This window comes from Gymnogyps californianus, chromosome 7 (genome assembly GCF_018139145.2).
Source record: "Gymnogyps californianus isolate 813 chromosome 7, ASM1813914v2, whole genome shotgun sequence".
Classification (NCBI taxonomy): domain Eukaryota; kingdom Metazoa; phylum Chordata; class Aves; order Accipitriformes; family Cathartidae; genus Gymnogyps; species Gymnogyps californianus.
This window is the reverse complement of record NC_059477.1, coordinates 19,230,213-19,251,928: the sequence shown is the minus strand read 5'-3', so window position 1 is coordinate 19,251,928 and position 21,716 is coordinate 19,230,213. Positions and strand designations below refer to the sequence as shown.

General features: G+C 55.7%; 2 protein-coding genes across 2 annotated transcripts; both read left to right on the top strand.

Annotated features, from left to right (window-relative positions):
• The first annotated feature begins 9,733 nt into the window (after nt 1-9,733).
• On the top strand, nt 9,734-12,881 carry HOXD3 (homeobox D3). The gene is made up of 2 exons (XM_050899977.1): nt 9,734-10,252; nt 10,728-12,881. The coding sequence occupies exons 1-2, from the start codon at nt 9,757-9,759 to the stop codon at nt 11,477-11,479; spliced, it is 1,248 nt and encodes a 415-aa protein (XP_050755934.1). The 5' UTR covers nt 9,734-9,756; the 3' UTR covers nt 11,480-12,881.
• Nucleotides 12,882-20,413: 7,532 nt separating this feature from the next.
• Nucleotides 20,414-21,271, top strand: LOC127018402 (homeobox protein Hox-D1-like). Its single transcript, XM_050899995.1, has 3 exons — nt 20,414-20,626; nt 20,792-20,861; nt 21,000-21,271. The coding sequence occupies exons 1-3, from the start codon at nt 20,414-20,416 to the stop codon at nt 21,269-21,271; spliced, it is 555 nt and encodes a 184-aa protein (XP_050755952.1).
• Nucleotides 21,272-21,716: the final 445 nt, after the last annotated feature.

Genomic DNA, 21,716 nt, shown 5'->3' with positions numbered 1-21,716 from the left:
TCTTGCTAGGAACAGTCATAACAGGCAGAATTTCAAAGTGCAAGGAAGATGATAAGAATAGATTTCTACAAGTCCTGACCACGTGATTTGCGAAATAATTAATTCAGCACGTCCCTTAAGAAACACGGAGTCGTCATTAATCTGCCAAGCAAAGGACTCTATCAGACTTGAAAACTGAAGAGATCCCAAGAATATAATATACAAAGGGTGCAGTCCCTCTCTCTGCACACCTAGCTCTTTGGTAGCTGCCGAAAAAGAGACGCCCGGTACGTAAATATCTTTTACTTTTATTCCTTCTTATTTAAGCCTTAATGAACTCAGCTGTCAAACGCTTGACAAATAGGGCACGCTGCTTCCTGATTTCCAGCTCGGCAGCGGCCGGGAACCGGACCGGGCGCAAGCGGTGACCTTTGCTTCCCAGGGAGCGGGGGGAAGAGGGCGAGCGCGGAGCAGCGCGGAGCACCGCAGAGCGCCGCGGAGGAGGCAGGCTGACCGCCTCCCGGGGCGGCGGCGCTGGCCGCGGCCGCCTGCGCGGGGAGGCGCGGAGCGGAGCGGCGCGCCCGCCCGCGCCGCGCGGAAGGAACAATGCGGCTGTCAGGGCAGCCGCTGCCCGGTGCCACCGGCGGGGAAAGGCCCTCAGCTCCTTTGCAAGCGGGGTCGTAAATTTTGCCGTGCGTCTTGACAGCGGGGCTACAGCGGGGCGGGAGCCAGCGCCGGGCGCGCCTTCCCCCCACCGCCCGCACAAAGGCCGGCCGGCCGGCCCTGGCCCCCGGCCCCGCTCACCCGGCCCGCCCCGGCCCTGGCCGCTGTCCCTCTCCGCCCGAGCCCCGCCGCCCGGCGCGGGGCTGCCGAGGAGCCCGGGCACATCCAGCCCCCGAAGCGGGCACGCCGCCTTTCCGGTCCCCCACCGATAGCCCCGACTAGGGGGAAATCGGATTTGTATTTTTATACAAAGCCACTCTCTATAAACTCCATAGAATAAGGACAACGAGGCTGAGATTTCTCTGTGAAATCCCAGAGTCAGCTGGAAATACTTTCTGCAAACAGGATATTCTTTATTACCCCTGGCTGGAGTAATTTCTAAAAAACCCTAGATTGTAGCTTTTTTATTACTTCCGTTTCGGTGGCAGGACAGAGACAAAGTTTCCTATATTATGAATTATACATTCAAACAATAACACATTAATTCAATTATTCAAAGATGACAAATGTTTATGTGCTTTGGTAGTGACTAAGGAACAGATTTGCTACTTCACGAGAACTCCTACATTTTTATCAATGAAGTTTTATATTATCCTGTTGGTCCGGGAAAGAAACCAAACTCCACCAAGACACGCAGTAAAATGGACCCGAACATAAATCGCAGCCCCTTCATAAGAGCGTTTATTCCCGCATATAGCCCGGGCTATTTTATCAGTTTGACAATTGCCGGAGTTGTTGTTATAAATCATCATAAGTAATTCCTGAAAGGGTGCGAGGCTGCTGGGGGGCGGGCGGAGACTGTAAATCTTTCTGTTTTATTGCTCTATGAACATATGCTCCGATTGAAGAAGTCTTAGATCCCTTACTGGAGACAAATTCGCGCAAAGCTGGAGTCCCACCAGCCAAAGGATTAACATTTCCTTAATACTTTTTCAGTCCCCTTTACGATGTCTTAATTCTGGTGGCGGTGGCGAAGCTTCTCCTTTCTTTCAGCCGTCCTCCATTTTCACATTAAATTTCGCCTTTTTTTTTTTTTTTTTTTTTTTTGCCCTAGACTCTGAAAAGACACCCGAGGGCTGTGGGGCTTTTTCTAGGGGGTTCCGAACTGCCCTCCAAAAAGGCATTTTCTTCTGAATCCTCTTCGTGCTCTTTGCTCGACCGGTGCCCAGCTTTTCCCTCGCACTTTTGTGTAGGAAGCGAAAGACCTCTCCGTCATCCAAAATGTCTAAACAGCAGCCAGAATTATGTTCGGCTTTGTGTGTATGTACACAAGTATGCAGAACACGCTGTGCGTGTAGGGGTTGCTGTATGTACACACAGACACGCGAGCGCGGGGGGCTCTGCAAAACTACCCAGACGCCGAAATATATGGCTGACGGAAAAGGATATAAAGAACCATTACCTCTTACTTGAGGCGAGATTTAAGTGCATCGTTTCGAAGAAATATAGGATTGTAAATCCGAAGCCGTACACAATAATTTACATTGAACTTATGTTTCCATCACTGGACTCCAATCTTTTTATAACTGGTTTGCAAAGTCAGGAAAAGCAATGTAATTTAGATAAATGTTACACTGCACTTACGGTTAGTATTGTAAGGTAATACGTTACTGTCACATCCCCATGCTTTGGATGGTAATGAAATCATAGCAGATGTTAGATTAGGTGTGGTGTATTTATAGCTACAGATATGTTAGAAAAATCAAACAGAGAAGCTAATATAAATTTTTTTTCTGCCGAACTGGAATTGTTGGGGAGCTTTGTGGGCACACATGACGGATATACATCGGGTTTGCTCTATGCCTCTTCATACACACAGAGAGGGGAGGCAGGCTGAGGGCAGACTCACACACGCACAAATGTCATGAGGTTTTTTTTTTTTTCCCAACGCTTCTTTAGCCTCCAGACAGGGGTAGTCCCCGCTGCCCCGCATCTTCCCGGTACGAAGGAGAAAACAAAAATTCACGCACACCAGTGAGCCCCAGCGCCTTTCCGCCAGAGCAGCGCTGCCGCGGAGCTGCCCCCGGCGCAGGCTCTCGGCTGCAGCCGGTCCCAAATACCTCCTCTTTTCTCCGCCGGGAATTTCTGCGCCCTGGGATCACGCCGCGGAATCCACCTTTTCGCCGGCTCCACCGGTCCCGCGGGGCGCGTAAGTGCGGGTGCCGCCGCCGCCGCCGGGGTGCGGAGCGGCGCGGAGCTCCGCGGGAGGAGAGCGGGCTCGGCAGCGCGGCCGGGCGGGCCGGTGCGCGGAGCGCGGAGCGCGGGGGGCCGCCCGCCCCGCAGGGCCCGGCGCGGCAGCCCCGCTGCGCGGGGGCGCGGGCGGCCGCGGGGAGCGCGCCAGCCTCGGCCCCGGCGAGCTGCTCCTGCGATCACGTGGGCGAATATGCCTGTATTTTAAGGCAGTGCCTATATTTCTGATTATAAAGGGGTTTCTCCTGCTCGCCCCCCAAATTCATCAATGGCCGCACGATTTAAAACCAAAACAAAACACGAGCCGGCCAGTTTCTGCCTTTGGTTCCAGAAGGCTGACGGCTAAAGGGTTGTGTGATGTTTTTTTTTTTTTTTTTTTTAAAGCCCAACAAATTCCGATTTCCACTCGCTCTCTTTTATTGGTAGTTGAGCCTGAGCCTGTTTTCGTTCTATCGGGAATTCTGGTGTATGGAAATGTCTGTAAAACCGCAAGATCAGGTTTAGGAGAGTATTGTCTGCAGACAAAGGGTGAAGGATATATTCTAAGAACTGCAAGCGCAGATCCTGAAAAGTGAGGAGCCCAGGTTTATGATAAATTGATACACAGGTAAGCAACTGCATGACAAAATGGGACCTTTAACCACAGGGGCTGCATTATCGCTTTTACTCAGAGACTGTCTGGAATTTGTTTGCAATCTCTGCCCATAACGGCTGCAAATGCATGGAGTGGTCTCCACCTCCTTGAACGTTTTAAGCTGTATCTTCTTGTTATTATGCTCTTTAAATAAAAAGTGGACTCCTTCCCAAAGGCTAGGGGAAGAGGTTTATCCCTATCCTTTCCCAATTTTCGGTGGTTTCAGGAAGGGAATTACAAATAAGCAAAGAAACGAGGGAGAGACAACTTTGCTAGATGCTCCCATTGCCAAAGCAAGATTGAGCATCACGTTAATGCGTTGCCGTGGATAGCCGGGCAGGGGGTAGCCGTGTTGATTTGTAAAGAGCGATTTAAAACAGGCTCATCGGTACCGTGGCCCCTACATAGGGTCTCTTAAATATTCCTGCCAAGTGCCCTCCCGAACCTTTTCCCCTTGCCGTGCGTCCCCGTTCCTCAGTGGCTGTTGTTTTCCTCCGCCAGTTGTTTTAGTGTTGATGTTGCCGGTATGCTCATGCCTTCGAGTTACACACGTTGTTTGAAGCACGGCTTGATGTTTATCTGCCGAGAAGTTTCTTGCCCTGCATTTGTGCGGTTTGATCAATAAGGCAGCGGGAAGGTGCCTGGGGGGACCGGTGCCTCTCTGGGCGGACTGGGGGGCTGGAAGCGGCCACACAGCCTCCCCGCACACATTTGCAGCTCAAGCTCCCTCTTGGGCTACTGCAACCAGCCCGGCTCTCCCGGGAGCGCCTGTTTCCACTGGCTTGCGGCCTGCCTGCAGCCCGGGTGAACTCTCGGTTATGCCTTTTAGAGAGCCCCCGCGTAAAGCCCGGCTTTGTGCTGGCGAGCAGGAGCGGGTGTAAGGCTGCGCCGGACCCTGCCCGTCCCGAGTCACCCGGGCGAGAGCTCCGCGGGGGCCGAGGTGCCCCGCGGGAAACAGGACAGGGAGGCGAGGGGAAGGGGAGAAAGCTGGGGTGGGTTTTTTCCTTTCTGTTGCGTGTTGCTCTGCTCGATCAGAAGTTAAAGGCAGTGAACATTTTTCTTAGCTATATGCCTCCAAGCTGCTGGCCTGCCAAGTTAGTCAGCTGAATCCAATTACTGCAAGCAGCATTTCATTTGGCTCGATGGAAGCACTCACTTACAACTTCACCTAAAATTTCAATAATATCTATATTGGGCCCACGCCTGAATAATTCTAAAGATTTCCCTGGGTTTAGCTCTGGCAACTTCTCCGAGGTCGGCTCTGCAGGAGCGGCGCTGGGAGCAGAGCACAACCCCGGTGTGCCCGGAGTCCCCTCTCCGCAGAACAAACTTTGGGGGCTATGCCTGTGGCCGTGGAAATCTCGGTGTTTGGCCAAGCTCTCGCCAAGTAAAGCATGTCTAGAGCAAGAAGGCTATCGCTTGTGAGGCTGAGAAGCTGCTTCGGAAAGGGATGAGAAGTCGATAATTAATTAGGCACAAAATGAAAACTTACCGTGTTAATCAACAGCGGCTAACAATGACTCGGTTTGCAATATTATGATCTCTCCGCTCAGGGGCTAAGGTGCAACCCGACTTACGCTGCCTTCATACACCCTGTAAAGTGCTATTTCTAATGAACTCTCTTTAAAAAAAATGAAGCACTTAAAGTTGACGTACGCCCACGTGAATATATTATATAAGACGTTACCGGGACAGGCCTGGGCCAAGAACCTGAGCGAGCATCATGTGTAATCATGAAGCTCCACTTCCCTAACTCCAGTTTGCCAGCATAAATTAAGGTGATTTGGAGAGGGAATGTTGCATCCTACTGGGTTTGGGTAGGGAGAGAGAAGACTTGGTGGAAAGTTGTAAGGTCTGTTGTGTTGTGAGCTATTGGAGGCGCTTCCGTTGGTTGTTCATTAAGTGGTGAGTTATTGCTGTACGAGCCAAAGGTCATTTCAAAGGCTTATGGTGGCTAGATATCGTCTTTATAATGACCTGGGTTTCTTTGTGGGGGATTTTCTGGCACTCTTAAGTTCTTAAACTCCTGAGTCGACACGTTACACAGCTAAATGCAAAAGGCTCATTTCGAGCCGCAAATATTTGCGGCGCATTTTCAGCGCTGGGGTTTCTTCGCTTATCTTTCTCTCTGTCTTAACCGGGGGCTGGGGGGAGGAAGGGAGAGAGACCCGCACTAGCTCCGTTTCCGCGGAGCGCTCCGCGGGCCGTGAGTGCGGGCGGCGTGCGCGGTGGTTGTGACCGACGGGGGTGACCGCAGCTCCCCTGCAATGGGGCTCCCGTCCCCCCGTGCTCTGCCTCTCCGCGCCTCTGCGCGCCTCGGCCCGGGCTGGGCCCTCGGGGAGGCAGGCGCGGCTCCGGGTCCGACCCGCAGCCGGGGTGTTTTGCTCGTTTGTTTGCTCCCCGCCTCTCTCAAAGCGCTATTAATAAATTAAGAGAAACATCTGCCCTTTGTCTGGTAAAAGATCTGACGCGGACGGAGAGACACGGTGAGGGGCTGCGGACGAGAGGTGCATTTATTAACAAAGTCCTAAGGAAGAAAGTCCAAAACAAAGCGGTTTCCGCTGAGAGTTCTCACTTCTGTTGCAGGTCCGTGCCCACGGATTATCCAAAGGAACCTGAAGATCCTACCCACACAGTTAAAGTCAAAAATCAAGAAAAAACATAAGTGTGGTGAGTTCTCTAAATTTCCTTTTCCGTCCATCTCTCGCTTCCCCCAGCGCCACAGGCCCTTCGCAGGGAGCAAAGCCCGGACCCGGCCGCCGGCCCGCCGAGCGGGGAGCGCTGCTCGGCTCAGCCCGGCGCCGCCGACACTCGGGGCCCGCCGCCGCCCTCAGCGCCGAATACACAACAGCCCGCAGAAAGCCCCGCTGAAAGCAGCCCGTGGTCAGATGGAGCCGAGCCCGGCTGGGGAGCAGCCAAGCCCTGCACCCAGCCGGGGGGAGCGGGTGGCTCCCCGGGGGGAGCTCCGTAGCTGGTTTAAGACGTCCCAGGGCGGCCACCGCTCCATGCCTGAGCCAGCACCGCGCCCCCGCTCCTCTGTCCGCGGAGCCCCTCCGCGATCCCCGGTGCTCTCAGCCCCCCCAAAGGCGAGACACCCCCCCCCGGCTCAGGCGCAGCCCCAGCGGTGGGTGCCCGGCTGTCCGCCCCGGGCAGAGGCTCCCCGTCGCCCGGCTCCCCTGCCCGCGGCCTGGCGCGGCGGCCGGGTCCGGCGGCGGCCCCAGCGCTTTCCTTATATACAGGGCTGCCCCGGGCCGGCGGCCGGGAAACGTGCCGAGCGGGGGATTCTTTTGCCGGGCTCCCTCCTACGCGCCGGCTGCTTTGCACTTCTGAAAGTGCCGGGGCTTGGGAAGTGTTTTCCTTTTCATTCCTGGCCGGAGCGTTTACTGCCACGGCGCTAGCAGTCATAAATTTTGTTACAAACCGCAATGACAGGTGCATTGATATGCACCCTGAGAGCTCCGGCTGCCTTAATAACCGCTCCGCTGGCCGCTCTCACCGCCTCTTATTTATTCGGTATCATATTAGATATTGATCCTGAGCAGAATTAAGTGTAGTGGAAGTTTTAGTAGAGAACTGCTTAATATGAAAGCGTCGGGAGGAAAGCGACTGGCAGTGCCGGGCCCGGTGTCAGCGTGGGCCGGCCGCGCTCCGCGCACACGCGCGGGTGGACGCGTGGGCTCCCGGCTGCTCCCCAGATAGAGCCGTGAGAGGGTCGGTAACCTCCAAAAGCGCTGGAACCAGTGGTGGGACAAAAAGCCCCGTTACCGTGTGCGACGCCTAACAGTTCAGATGAGGTTAACCTTTCTGGAGAGGAGGAAGGGAAATCTGAAACACAGACATGGATACTTTGCGATTTCCTACCCTCGGTGCCTCCGAGCCCACCTCCCACGGCTCGGCCTCACCATTTGGATGTCACTTCTTCTTTTTTTTTTTTTCCCTGGAGGCTGTTTCTGGCCAAACCACCAAGTGTTGAGCCCCTGCTTTGGTGTTACCTATAAAAACATCACCTCGGGCCTTGCACTCGTGGAAAATCAAACCCTGGAAAGCTCTCTCTCTCCCTCTTTCTCTCCCTCTCTCTCTTTTTAAGATCTAAAGATGAGCCACCAAACAGTTGAGCATTGTCCATGTGATTTATGGCCCATAGACTCCTTTTTAGGTTCAAGCAGAGTTCACAAGCAGTTGGTATTTCAGAAAAGAAATAAGGCTTTTAACAGCCTAACAGCAATATTCTTTCTTAAGATTCTGCGTATTCTTTTGGGAACTATATTTTACAAGGCACATAAAAGCCCACGCTTAAGGCAGTGTTGTGCTAACAGAAGTCCTCAGTCCAGACCGTTCCCGAAAATGTAGATGATAGAAGTGGAAAACGAGCGACAGAGTTATTTTGCACAAAAATACTTTCAAGACTCGTCAAGATTATCACAGCGTATTAAAACTCATCTGAATCGCGACTGTCCATTTCCATAGACTTTTTTTTACTAAAATTCGCCAGGAGAGGAAAAGAGCTCTTTTCCCATTTCCATCCGCTTCGCAGATCATCCCAAGCTTTTGTTCAGGGAAGAAAAGGACCCCGACGGTTTGTGACAGGGGATAAACCGCCGAGAGCGGCCGCGGATCGCAGCTCGCTGAGGTTATTCCGAGTTACACAGACGTGTGCCCCGGTGAATTTTAGAGAACAAATCAGCGGTACTTGGCGATACCAATTGCTGCAGGAGAAAGAGCAGTACTCTGGTAGTATTGCTTAAGTGTAGGCTGGGAAATGGTAATAATCGGACACTGTTCAAAAATTTCTAGCTACTCTTCTCTGGTATGTTAATAGGCTTAAACCCTGAAGAAATACAATGATTAAGATACGTTGAGTTACAGACTTATATTGTCAGGTTAAGTATGTGCTAATTTACAAAATTACTAAAAATGTCGGAGAAAACCCCTCTCCGACAAGAAAAATAAGAATAGGAAATATTAAAAAACCGCAACAGAATTGCGGAACAGTTTCTATCTTGCAATAAGCGCAGAGAAGTTTCGGGAGCAGCAAGGGGAAAGGAAATAGCACCCTGCCCCAAAACGTCTGCCCTAAGGGGACTCTGGGCTGTCCGTGCGTTTTCGGTCTGAGCAGCCTGATCGGGGGCCGGGGGGGGGGGGCGGGGAGGGGAGCGCCATAAGTTTGCAGGCTGGAAAAAGAAGAGAAACCCCTAAAAATGATATCCAATGTCTCAGGTTCTTTCTACTGTGGACAAATAAAAGGGACGAGAAACGTTGGGTGAGGGAATTTAATTCATCACAGAATTAAAATAGGGGAGCTGACCTGCGACTTCCTTTATGGTGCAAAGTGAAGGGAGTGAATGGCGCCGGTTATACTTTAACTCCGGAGGAATCCGGGGGAAGAAGGAGGCCGGGTTTACAAAGGGGACGGGATTTTTCTGCCTCTGCCCGGCCGCAGCCCGGGATCAATCCATCATGTCAGCCGTGCGCGGCCGTGCGCACGCGTGCCGGGCGGGCGGGCGAGGGGGCGCCGGGGGGCTCTTAGCCGAAATGGGCCAGTGGGTCCCTGGGGACACCACCCAGCGCGGCCTCGCGTTGCTCGCTGAGAGCCCTGGCCTGCAATCGCGGGGGCCGATCCAGCGAAACTCGTGCGGGAACAGTCCAAAGACAAAACAAAGCAAGAGAACATCCCCCAAAATGCCTCAAAAAGTGGCCTCTAGGAAGTCCCGCCAATGTGTCTCCGCTCCCCCCCGCACCAGCGCTCTCGAGTGGCTTCTTCCCTGCTGTCCCCTGGTCCTTCCCGAGCATGCCTTGCTCTCTCCCTGGTGTACCTCGGTTTCCCCTGGCTCCTGCCTGGTGACCCTGCTCCTTCCCTGGTGTCCCTTGCTCCCTCCCTGGCGACACTGGTCCTTCTCTGGTGTCCCCTGCTCCTTCTCTGGTGCCTCCTGCTCCTTCCTTGATATCCCCTGCTCCTTCTCTGGTGTCTCCTGCTCCTTCCTTGATGTCTCCCGGTCCTTCCCTGGTGTTCCCGCTCCTTTCCCACTGCCCCCCGCTCCCGCCCTGCTGCCCCCGGGCCCACCGCCCCAGCCGAGGCTGGGGGTAGCGGGGTGTGGGGAGTGCCGGGGCCGGCCCGGCCGCTCCCAGCCGGCGCCCCGCCACTGAAGGTCTTTTTTGTGTCCCCGCTGTCCCCCTCCCCAGGTGGCTGCGAGTGGCCCGGGCCGACGACGTGAGGCGCGGGGCGGCGGTCAATGTTATTTGAGCGGGGGCCGCGGGCCTCGGCGATCGCAGAGCGGAGGATGCAGAAAGCCGCCTACTACGACAACGCGGGACTCTTCGGGGGCTACACCTACAGCAAGGCCGACGCCTACCCCTACGGCGCGGCCCACCAGCCCTACGGCCAGGGCGGCCTGGACGGCGAGTACCCCGGCTCCGCCTGCTCCGTCCAGGGCTCGGCGCCCGGCCGCGCCCCAGCCCACAAGGGCAGCGAGCTGAGCGGCAGCTGCATGCGGACGGCCGGGGGCGGCCCCGGGGGCAGCCAGCCCCCGGGCATCGGCGAGCAGCAGCCCCCGGCGCTGCCGCCCTCCTCCCCGCCCAACCCCCCTCCCAGCGCGCCCCCTCCGAAAAAAGCCAAGGGGGGCCCCAACTCCTCGGGCTCGGCCACCGCCACCCTCAGCAAGCAGATATTCCCCTGGATGAAGGAGTCCCGGCAGAACTCCAAGCAGAAAAGCACCTGCGCCCCCTCAGGTAGCCCGACACCCCCGCCCCGGCCCATTGCCCGCCCGGGGAGCCGGGCTGAGCCCCTCGAGCTGAACCCCTCGGGCTGAGCCCCCCCGGCCCTGCGCCTTGTCCCCTGCTCCTCCAGCTGCCATCGCCCCCACCCCCCCGCTCGGGGGTCCCAGCCCTGCCGGGCGCTGCAGGTGGGGCAGGCTGGGGGCTCCCGCCCTGCTCCCCCTGCCAGCCCAGCGGCGGCAGGCGCGGCCCCGACGGGTCCCGGCACCGCCTGGACGGGCGGCCGCTGGGGGCCCCTGGGGGGAGGCAGCTGCGGGGGGGGGTGTGCGTGCCGGGCAGGGAGGGGGTGGGAGGCCGCCCCCGGGCCCCCTGTGCCCCCCCCCCGCCCCCCCCGGGCGCCAGCAAGAGCGGGAGGGGGCGGCGGGGATCCGGAGGACCCCGGAGGGGCTTTCGGGGGGGACCAACGGCTCTTTGTGCCTCTTCCCCGCAGGAGAGAGCTGCGAGGACAAGAGCCCCCCCGGGCCGGCCTCCAAGCGGGTGCGCACAGCCTACACCAGCGCGCAGCTGGTGGAGCTGGAGAAGGAGTTCCACTTCAACCGCTACCTGTGCCGGCCGCGCCGGGTGGAGATGGCCAACCTGCTCAACCTGACCGAGCGGCAGATCAAGATCTGGTTCCAGAACCGCCGGATGAAGTACAAAAAGGACCAGAAAGCCAAAGGCATCATGCACTCCCCCGTCGGACAGTCCCCAGACCGCAGCCCCCCCCTGAGCGGCCCAAACCACGTCGGCTACTCCAGCCAGCTCCCCAGCGTCAACAGCCTCAGCTACGACGCGCCCTCGCCCACCTCCTTCGCCAAATCCCAGCAGAGCATGTACGGGCTGGCCGCCTACACGGCGCCGCTGAGCAGCTGCCTGCCGCAGCAGAAGCGCTACGCGGGCGCGGAGTACGACCCCCACCCCATGCAGAGCGGCGGCGGCGGCTTCGCCAACCCCAGCCTGCAGGGCAGCCCCGTCTACGTGGGGGGCAACTTCGTGGACTCGATGCCGGCCTCGGGCCCCATGTTCAACCTGGGGCACCTGCAGCACCCCTCCTCCGCCAGCGTGGACTACAGCTGCGCCGCCCAGATCCCCGGCGGCCACCACCACGGACCTTGCGACCCCCACCCCACCTACACGGACCTCTCCTCTCACCACACCTCTCAGGGACGGATGCAGGAGGCGCCCAAGCTCACGCATCTGTAGCGGGGCGGCGGCCGGCGGGGCCCGCTCCCCTCTCCATTACCTCACTTTTCTGACGGGACAGTGTTACTTTGCTCTCGAGTGCCAACAGTATTAGTGGATTTGTCTCCCCTAGCAGCTCCCCTCTTTCTGCCGCAGCCCCGAGCAGGTCCGTGAGCGGGGGCCTTTCTCTTAGAGCTGTTTTAAGCATGACAGTGCAATATACTGCAAACCGAGGGACTGATAAGCTGGTAATGATGTACTTGAAGGTAAGTCTTAGAGATGCCGTAGTGTTAGCAGCGCGTCATGCTGAGGTGTTTTAGACCAGTCGTGAGCGGTGGGAACTCGCCCGCGCGTAAGCTTATTTCAGAGAAGTTAATTTATGAATTCTTCCGTAACGTAAGGATCGCATCGGACTAAATGATATGTATTTATTATTTTAAGCGAGACATTTTTGTATCACTGATTATTTATCCTCGTCTTAATGTATTTATGTGGGTATTTGTAGAGTTTCTTCACCAGTACTTCGGGAGAGCGATTCAGGTCCGTGGTGACTTACATTTCACCTATTTAGTATATTCGGTCTGAGCTAGTTGAGAGAGTAGTCTTGAACAGTTGTAACAGTGGCTGGTGTTCGTAGTTTATGTAAGGGTTAATTAAGACAGCAAGTCGTAAGTCATTAATAGAGTAAAACGAACTGTGGCATCACACAAAGAGCCGTTACACTTAAAAAAAAAATCGAAAGTAATTTTAAAGTATTTATTTCTACCTGGCTGGCCCCACTCGAGCGCCTGGGTGGCTTGGCTGGCAGCTGGCTCGGCCGGGTGAAGCCACCTTTAGTTGGAAGCGCAGCCGCTTTGAGGAGGCGATCTACAAAGCGGGGCGCTTGGCCATCTTGTTTCAGATCAAATCCTGCATACAAAAACCTCGGTGAGGTTAACATTTATTTATTGACTGGGTATCTATCGCACATATTATTATTTCGGTGGGCTATTTTATTTTATTTTATTTTATTTTTTAATTACACTCTGGCTATCTGAAATAGGAAAGAAATTAGAAGCTTAGAACGCAAAAAAATTAGAAACCCTCTGATAGTGCTAATTTCATTAGGGTCTCCATAGCAATCCGCGCAGCAGCTGCCGCCTCCTTTGTTATTTATACTGTTGTCTTTATACTAACCATAAATCAATTTTTTAGACATCTTTGGAAGCCCGAGCTTTTCCTCTTGTTTTTCATAAAAATAAACTTTGAAAGAAAATTGACAATCAGATATACACAGCCGAAGGGGAGCCGCCGAGGCGGGGTGCGGGCAGCGGCCGGGCGGTGCCGCCGCGCTCCCCCGGCGCCCGGCGAGGACGGTCCCGTCCCCTCTGACCCCGGCAGAGGGGCGCCGCCGCCTCTCTCTGCCACGAACGGGACAGCTAACACGGGGAAGAATAAAAAAAAAATAAATTGAAAAAATAAAAAAAAAAAGAAAAAAAAAAGAAAGGAGAAAAAAAGAAAAAAAAGGAACGATGCTCTGAACCCTCGTGTTTCCTCCTCTCTAGTTACACGGCTGTGTTGAATCCCTCGCTGGATTTAGAGATACTTCTTTTGTAAACGTTGTCATTAAAGTCTCTTCCTGGGTACATGTCGCTCCGCGAAGACTATTCTTATCTCTTTCTAAAAGTGTCGAGTTAAAGATTAATCCGAACTTCTGTATTCCCCACCAAACCGTCTGACGCGCCACTTCCCAGTTTGACAAACACTGCAGCTCCTACTCCATCCTCTAATGACAGGACCTGGCATTCCTTTTGTGAGAAATATTTTAACTCCTCCAATTCTGGTCAACACAGACAAGTTTTCTTTCTTTCTTTTCTTCTTTTCTTTCTCCTCCCTGCTTTCTTCCTCGCCTTCTGGTATTTATGTTTGGCTGGACAGTAACGATTCAAAATGTTACTTAGGGTTTTATTTTCCCCTCTGTGCGATTTTAACAATGTCGTGCTACGTTGAGAAGTGTATCTTTCGTTAAATTTCACTTTTACCCAAGCAAATTTTGATATATGTGTTGTAGATCTGTAAACAAAGCAGAACAGAATAAACTACTTTGTTCGGAGACATATTTTAACCATTTTGAGCCCTAAAATTGTTTTCTATGGAAGTTTGCACACAAATTGTTTCTTAGAAGCTCCATCCAGGAGTAAACAAAACATACAAACAATGCAAAAAGTAAGGCTAACCACCACTTGTGAATTATACTTCTATAATATTCCATAAATAGATATATATATATATATATATGTTTGTATCTCCAAAACTTTCTGTAATCAATGTACCCATGACTGAAACCATCCATGTAGGTTTTTTTGTGTGTTCCGGAAAACATGACGTATTTCGCATCACCTGCTTCTATCTGCGAAATGGCAAGGCACCACCATTTCTGCAGGGCCGTCCCTGGTGTAATCCAATGTGCTTTTCCCAAGTGTTTCCCACCTTTGTGCTCTGTAGGCTGTTCTTCAAACAGTGTCTGCTCTGACTTACACTATTAGTCCTTCATTAAATCTGTTAAGAAAGAAAAGGCCGTTTATAGATAGCCCTTCCCCAGATCTGAGGAAGAAGCGGGTTTCAGAGGAACCCTGACCACAAACATGGTGTTACTGAGGCACACTGCCCTGAATTATTTTCATATTGCAGAAAGATGGGGTTTGCAGACTTGCTTTCCAGTGGGGGAGGAGGAGGAGCATGTGGAAGGGGGAATATTCTTGTAAATAAATTCACTTTCTTCTCCGTGACTCTGGCAGAGGCGTCTCGTTTGTAATGCGATAGAAGTCTGTGATGATAACCTAATTATTAGAAGTAATGTTACTTTAGCGAGGTCGCTGGCATTTTTACAATGTTTGTACAAGCATCAGCAATCTAGAAGAGAGAGACGCTTTGGCACAAGCCAGACTTTTTCTTGGCCCATCATTTAAAACCCATAAATTATAAACAACCCCCTTTCACACTCAATAGGAACTCAGCTCCTTTGCAACAGCATCTGATGTGCTGAATGCCGGTCACCTATTTAAAACACAACTCGTCAGCCAAGGCCAGGCCTGGGGCTGATCCCAGCCTTGCCTTTCTTTGCAAATAGGAGCCACAGCACTCCTTCCCTTCCTTCCCTGCTCCTTCCATCTGCTCCAGACCTGTAACAGGGTCACTGAGCCAGGGCCTCTAAATGCCATCAGCGCTGCAGCAGTGTTGGGGATAGCGAGCTGCCGACAGCACCGGCTGAGAGACGTCAGGGGTGTGCCAAGCTTCAGTGAGGCCATGCAGGCTCTCCTGTTCAGATCAGCGGGTTTTGGATCTCCACTTGTTGGTTTGGCCCTCACAGTAACCCACCATTTAATGGGGCCACAGCCGTTTCCCGGCTGCAAAAAGGAGATGAGGCTTTGTGTTAGCTCCGTGCAGTCAGTGAAGAGCTGAGCTGCCCCTTTGCACCCTGTTTCTTTTGAGGGGCGTCCCATCCATGTCCCTCTGTCTAGGGCCTGGTGAGCAGCACCGGGGCAGGGGGACCTAGGCAGGCACAGCCAAGGGCTCCCAGGGGTGCCACTGTCTTGCAGGTGCCACTTGTGTGGGGCTGGGGAAACAAAGCCAAATGCCTCCTGCTCTATTAGCAAGTGCTCCCTGGGCAGAGCACTGCAGAGTCCCAGCCCTGGTCACTGGGCAGGCTGGGGAGGGGTTCTGGGGCACCCCACATGGCTGCCACCACGGGGGCACGCCTGGGTCACCCAGGGCTGCAGGCAACCTTGTCCATGGGTGAAGAGGAGGCAGCTGGCTGCACACCCAGGAGGCAAGGACAGGCAGGGGGGAGGCTGGCTAAGAAAGAGGGAGCCCATCAGCACCAACTAGAAGCCCCCTGACTTTCTTGAGGACCAGCTGGGTCATTGGAGCTCCATGGCAAGAAGTCTGAAGGCAGGAGCCACCACTGGGGTCTCTGCACCCCTCCAGCCCCAAGGGAAGCCCTATGAAGCAGCCTGCAGGGAGGTCCAGGCACAGAAGGGACTACTCGGCTAGGGGAAAAAAGAGGGTAAAGGGGATGGGGCTGCGGGGCTACTGCTGGGAGGGTGCCTCACTGACAGCTGTTGGCCGGGGAGGGAGGGAAGGAGCTGCAGGTTGTCATGCCATCCTTGTACTTGCCAGCCTGCCATGTGTGCCCAGTGACTGCACACAATGGCAGCCTGGCGAAGGTGCAGTGTGCTGCACGGTGGAGAGGCCCAGGCGTCCAGCACTGCCGCTGCAGACCTGGCTGGGAACAAAAGCTGGAGCCAGACGGGCAGCACAAAGGGGCTGGTGCTGCCGGGGCAATTAGGGCCGCAGTGGTTGGCTGGGCACCACGTGATGTTATATATTGATGAACCGGCTACCTCTGCTTTTAAAAGGCGCGAGATGGGCTGGACCAGAGCTCCGCTGGCCGCAGCCACTTTCCAGGCACTGAGTGGCAGGTTAATCCCTGAACGGGCAACGGCTCTCCATTCCCATGTGAGCAGCAGCAGTGGGTACGCTGTGGTCCTCGCTGGGAGTGGGGCTGGCGGGGGAGGGAGGGGGCTGGCTCTGTTAAGGGTGATCAATCACATGATGAGCACTTTTCACTCGACAGTGGTTCCTCCTACTTCTGCTCGGGCTTGAGCCAGCTGGGACTCGACCAGAAACCCCAGCCAGCAGAGGCAGAACTCAGTCCCAGAGCCCGAGAGCCATGGAGTAACGTGGCAGGATGGGACCGAGCCCCTTCGGTCCCAAAGGCTGAGATGCAAAAGGGGACAGAGCAAGGTGTCTGTGCCTGCACATCCTCAGGCCTCTGCAGATGCTGCTTGGGAGCAGAGGTGGGCCTTTGTCTCTACCTTCAGAGCCCAGGGTCCCGGAGCTCTCTGAACTGCTCTGGGATGAATCCCAGAAAGGCTCACCTGCAATGACCGTAAGCACAAAGCTGAATGAAATTAGCATGGGATCTGTACTAGGCAGGATGGAGGTCTTCTGGATAAAAATACTCCTGAATGTACAGTTTGAACACATGGGCTCATTTTTTCTTTATTTGCTGATCTGCAGTTTTTCTTGCAACAGCAGAAGTTTTGGGAGAGGGTAGATAACCCCATGCTGAGTGAGGTGCGTAGCCTTGATCTTTCCTTCAAGGAACCTGGGCCACCTTTTAGGATCTTTGGAAGCAAGAAGGGCTAGGCAAGGCAGAAATCTTGGCTGTAAACCCTTTGATGTCTGTGTTTTGCACACAGCAGTATGGCTTACCTTGATACCTCTGGGTTATCAATACATGTAATTTTTCTTTCCTACCAAATTCGCAGCTATGGGACAGGGAACAGGGCATTACATGGCACAGGGGCCCATGTGGAATCACTCTTCTGGGGAAAACCTTACAGAAGGAGGGAGAGACTTTCCTCTTCTCTGTGTTCATGCAGAGGATCTTTGTAGTTAATCCCACGTACTGGGAGAGCAGAGGTCCCTGTCCCAGGCCTGCTGAAACTGCCCCAGGGGTCAGCCAGGAAAGGGGAGCTTGTGGCAGGGAAATATTGATGGCAGAGTGAAACACACCTTCTCAGGAAGAGCATGAAGTGCCTTGCCCACCTGGAAAGGCTGTGCTTGTGTTGGAGCTGAGCCTCGCTCCCCCGGAGTGGCAGGACGATTCCCCTTCTTTGCCCTGGGGTCTCTGTACATCTCTGGTTTTATTCACAGTTTAAAAAATAAACTCCCCAGAGCTTCTCCTCCTTCTTCTCTGATAGCCTTCCTCCCAGGGGCCTTTGATGGTTTGCCTGTGTTAACAGGGCCACTGCTTAAATCCCCAGCGTTTGCTCACCTCTCTTTGGGATGCCCACCCACACCCTGGCTGTCTCCACACCATGGATGTACATCCCTATGTACCGCTGAGAACCAGCTCTCCCTGGCTGGCAGTGTCGTGGCCGCAGAAGGGCAAGGACAAGGTCATGCTTGAACCAGACCTTCCACATAATTTTCCTGAGGGCTGGGGAGGGATCTGTTCAGTCTCCTGTGTGTTAGTTATTGTGACAAGCACACAGGGTGGAGGCTTGCTCCAGAGAGGAAAGGCAACACTCCCCAACCTCAAAGTAGTCCCTGTGGGTCAGGGCTGCCATTGCCTTCAACACATGTGCTGCTCAAGCAGCCTCCCCAGGGCACTGCTGCTAAGTGTCTACACCCAACACGGCTTAGGGCTTTTTGGCTGGGCTTGTTCCTACATCATGTCTTAATTTCACAGTGGCTGTCTCAGGCTTTGCAGTGGCCCACATGTTTCCAGAAGCGTGGTGGCACAGGGGTTGGTTTGGTCCATTGTTCTCGCAGAGCTTTCTGCCCCAGTAGCTCCCCTGGCTCGTGCCATCACCGCACTGCTTGCACAGACGTCCCTAAACCTCCCAGCAATTCTCAAATGCCTTTGACAGCATCATGTTCCTCCCACTCTTCTTTTTAACCCACTTTTCTTCTCTCTCCTTTGACTTCCAGGGACTCTTTCCCATTAGACCTCTTGCAAAAAAACAGCTGCAGTCGCTCAACTTCATATCACTGGGACTTAGCTATTTAAGTCTGAACACTGTGAAATTCAGGAGCGTAGAAAATTGCATCCCCCTCAAAAGCCAGAGCAGCAACAAGAGACGCTTTGCCTGTGTTTAGCCACTGATTTCTGCTTTCCTAATCCTTGAACAGTCCTGCAAAAACAAACAGGTAATGAACGAGAAACTCGGTAACAGAATCCAGCTGGGTGAATGGAAAGATCGTATGTTGGTGTGAACACGGACAGCTCTTCTAGCGTTGAAAACACAGCTTTAGGTGTAATTAAACCAGTTGCGTTCTGCAAACAGAAGACTCAAGTAAAGCAGCAGCCCTCCTCCAGAGCCAGCGCTGTTTGCTTCACTGCGGGCAGGAGTTTTTACAGCAGGGGAGACTGAAGAGGACAGATGCTCTCCTGCATGGACAGCCTTTCTCTGCTAAAGAGAAATCCTGGTGTTCCCAGGCTTCTGTTTTGTCAGAAGATGACATTTTCCAAACTGCTCTGATTGCCATGGGTGTGCTGAGCAAGCTTGTATCATCCAGAATTTAACCCCTTCCTCAAAACGTATGTTTCCTGACAAGGTGTATTTGATTTAAGCTGTTCTTCTAATTTATACCTGCATCCTCTGCAAATGGAAATGTAGGTGATACCCCATTATTAGTGCAGCAGGGTAGCACAGCCTGGAACAGTGAACACATCTGTGTCTGGAGAACACCTAACTTCGGGTCTGTGGGCTTACAGCGACTGCTTCTGTCTGTAGACTCTGAGTCCCAAGCATGTTAAAGCAGTAATCTGTATAGCCAGCCTTTGCTCTGTAATAGCTGCTTTATAGCAGATGGGCTGGATGAGCTAGGGAGAAAGCGGAGCTGATAGAAGGCCATGTCACTGGTCAGAGCCCATATGTGTGGAAGTGCTCCCATGTCCTTGTGGGCTTGTGTCTGCCTGTCCCAGGGATATGTTCTCTCAGGGCCTCTGCAGGAGAGAAAATCAGGCCTGCTCTGAACCATCAGCTGGGCGTAACGGTGGGGCAGCTGGGGTGGAGCTGCAGAGCACAAGTCTCCACGGGAAAGAGTTGAGGCTGAGTCAGTGAAATGGTCTGATTGTGTCTCCCCATGGTGTCCCTTCCCTGCCACCAGCCCAGCCCTCTGAAATCTGCAAAAGACCCAGTGGAATTTTTCCTTCTCTGGGGATCCTGGTTGCCCTTGGGTGGTTGGCACCATGTCTGGTCCTTGCAAAATTTGTGGCCTCTTCCTGACCGCAGCAAGCAGCGCTTTGTCCAAGAGCTTGCAGAGCTCTTTGGGCTGTTGAGTGGAAGGCACTGGACGATGGATGAAGGCATTTCAATTTCATGCTTTTATTTAGAAATAAAATAATTTTTTACAAGGTACCACCCTTGCATTTCCCAGCTGAGTCCATATCCACCTCCTAAGACTTAGAAGGTTACATGTCTAATCCGAAGCAGCATGATGTAGCCCTTCTTTGTGTTCCTTGTCTTTCCAGTCCCAAGTCACCAAAGCCCAAGCGTGCTCTGCCCGGTGCACCCTTTTGCTGTTCTGAACTGCACTGACACATGGTTATCTGCTGACGAGTTGGATGAAACCCATCATTACCCAAATCAAGCATATGTGTAGCTCAGACTGGATGGTCAAGCGTCACTTGGAGCCATTTAGGGAAAGATGATCACTTTTGGAGTCCAGGTTTCACATCCTCTACGCTTGTTCCTGTTCCCTGCCATTCCGGGGGATGAAAATGAAGAGAGTTGGAGGGTTTGTCTGGGCAGTGGAACTTGCTGCACTCTCTGCCAGCTGCAAACGCTCAGTAAACAATGCCGAATCGTCAAGGGAAAAATGAAAGCCCATTAACGGGGTGAGCCCGGGGATTCACTTTTGAGAGGCTGCAGAGCACTTATCTGATGCCGCGAGACCATTAAGTGCCGCGGGGTGCAGCACCCCCCCCCTCCCCCGCGGGTGCGGACAGCCTGGGGGTGCCTGCGCAGCCCGCCGCGCCCCCGGCTGCTCCCTCGGGCTGCATGGGCTCCCGTGGGAGCCTCCGGGGGCCTGGCCGGCAGCAGGGTAAGGGGAGGGGTAGAGCTGCCCCGGGACGGGAGCCCGGGTAACGGGAAAGCGCCGGCTCACCCACCCTCCAAACTCCCGGCAAGCGGCTCCGAAGTGCGCGGCGGCTCCGGCGAGTCCAGAGCGAGCGGGCCTGCCCCCGGGGGGTCCCGGGAGGGCTGCCCACCCTCAGCCCCGCGCCGGCCCCGGGCAGCCGGGCGTGGGCAGGGGAGCCGGCGGCGCCCGGGACCCCCGGTGCGGGCTCCCCCCGCCCGACTCCCATTGGCCGCGGGGCGGGCCGTGCCGCCCCGCTCCCGGCCCTATATTAGGGCAATATTGCCCCGGCGGGGCGCGGGGAGCGGCGCTGCCCCGCGGGCCATGGACCTGGGGTACTTTCCCCTCGCCTTCCCGCCGGGGCTGTGCCGCGGGGCCCCGCAGCCTCCCCACCCCCGGCGGGGGGACGGCGCCTTCCTGGCGCTGGGCACCGCGGCCAGCGCCGCGCCACCCCCGCCGCCTGCCTGCGCGGGGGCGGCGGGGTACGCGGCCGCCCACCCCGCGGCGCCGGGCCACGGCTACCGGCCGTCCCGCGGAGTCGGGCCGCCGGGCTACGCCACGTCCATCTTCCCCGGGAGCGGCCGCCCGCCGCCGCCGCCGCCGGAGCCCGGCCGCCCCTGCCCCTGCCCCGGCGCGGGCGGCGGGGGGCTGCGGCGCCTCTCGCCCTGCCCCGGGGCCGCCCCCGCGCCCGGCTCCCCGGCCCCGGCGGCGGCCCCGGCGGCGCCCCGCACCTTCGAGTGGATGCGAGCGAAGCGGAGCCCGCCTGGGAGAAGTGAGTGGGGCGGCGGGGCGCGGGCGGGGGCTGCTCCCATCCCGGCTCCCCTCTGCCCCCCCTCCTGCCCCGGCCCCGACCCCCGCCCCGCTCCCTTCCCCTGCCCCCGCTGAAGCGCGGTGTTTTTCGGCGTTGCAGGCGGCGCGGCGCCGTGCGGGGGGGAACCTCCCGCCTGCCCCGCACGCACCAGCTTCAGCACCCGGCAGCTCACGGAGCTGGAGAAGGAGTTTCACTTCAGCCGGTACCTGTCGCGGGCCCGCCGCCTCGAGGTGGCCCGCTCGCTGCGCCTCCGCGACGCCCAGGTGAAGGTCTGGTTCCAGAACCGCCGCATGAAGCAGAAGAAGCGGGAGCGGGAGGCGCTGGCCGCCCCCGCCGCCGAACCCACGGGTGCCCCAGGCGGCCCCGCATGAGGCCCCGCCGCCCCCCACGGAGGGGTCTGCCGGGGACGTCGGGGCTGGGCTGGAAGCTGCGGCCGGCGGGGCACCCGAGGTGTCCTTTCACGCGGGACCGCGGCGATGTAGCTCCGCTGCTTTTTCTATTGCAACTTATTTACAGTTCTGCTTATGGGGATTCAGGGAAAGGTGCCAGCCCGAAACGCTGCTGCTGCTGCTGCTGCTGCTCGATTTCGGGCCGGGCCGAGGCAGCGGGCTGGCGCAGCTGGGAGCTAACGGGGACTGCCGCTCCCCCCGGGCAGAGCAGAGAGCAGCTCCGCCAGCTCCCCTGGATCCGCGGGGCGATGGGTGCACGGGGGGGCTACCCCAAGCTCCCGACCCCGTCTTCGTTTTGCGTTCAAAAAGAGAGATCCGCAGGCTCAGGCGGAGTTCATGCAGAAGAGGGGGAGAAACCCCGAGAAGG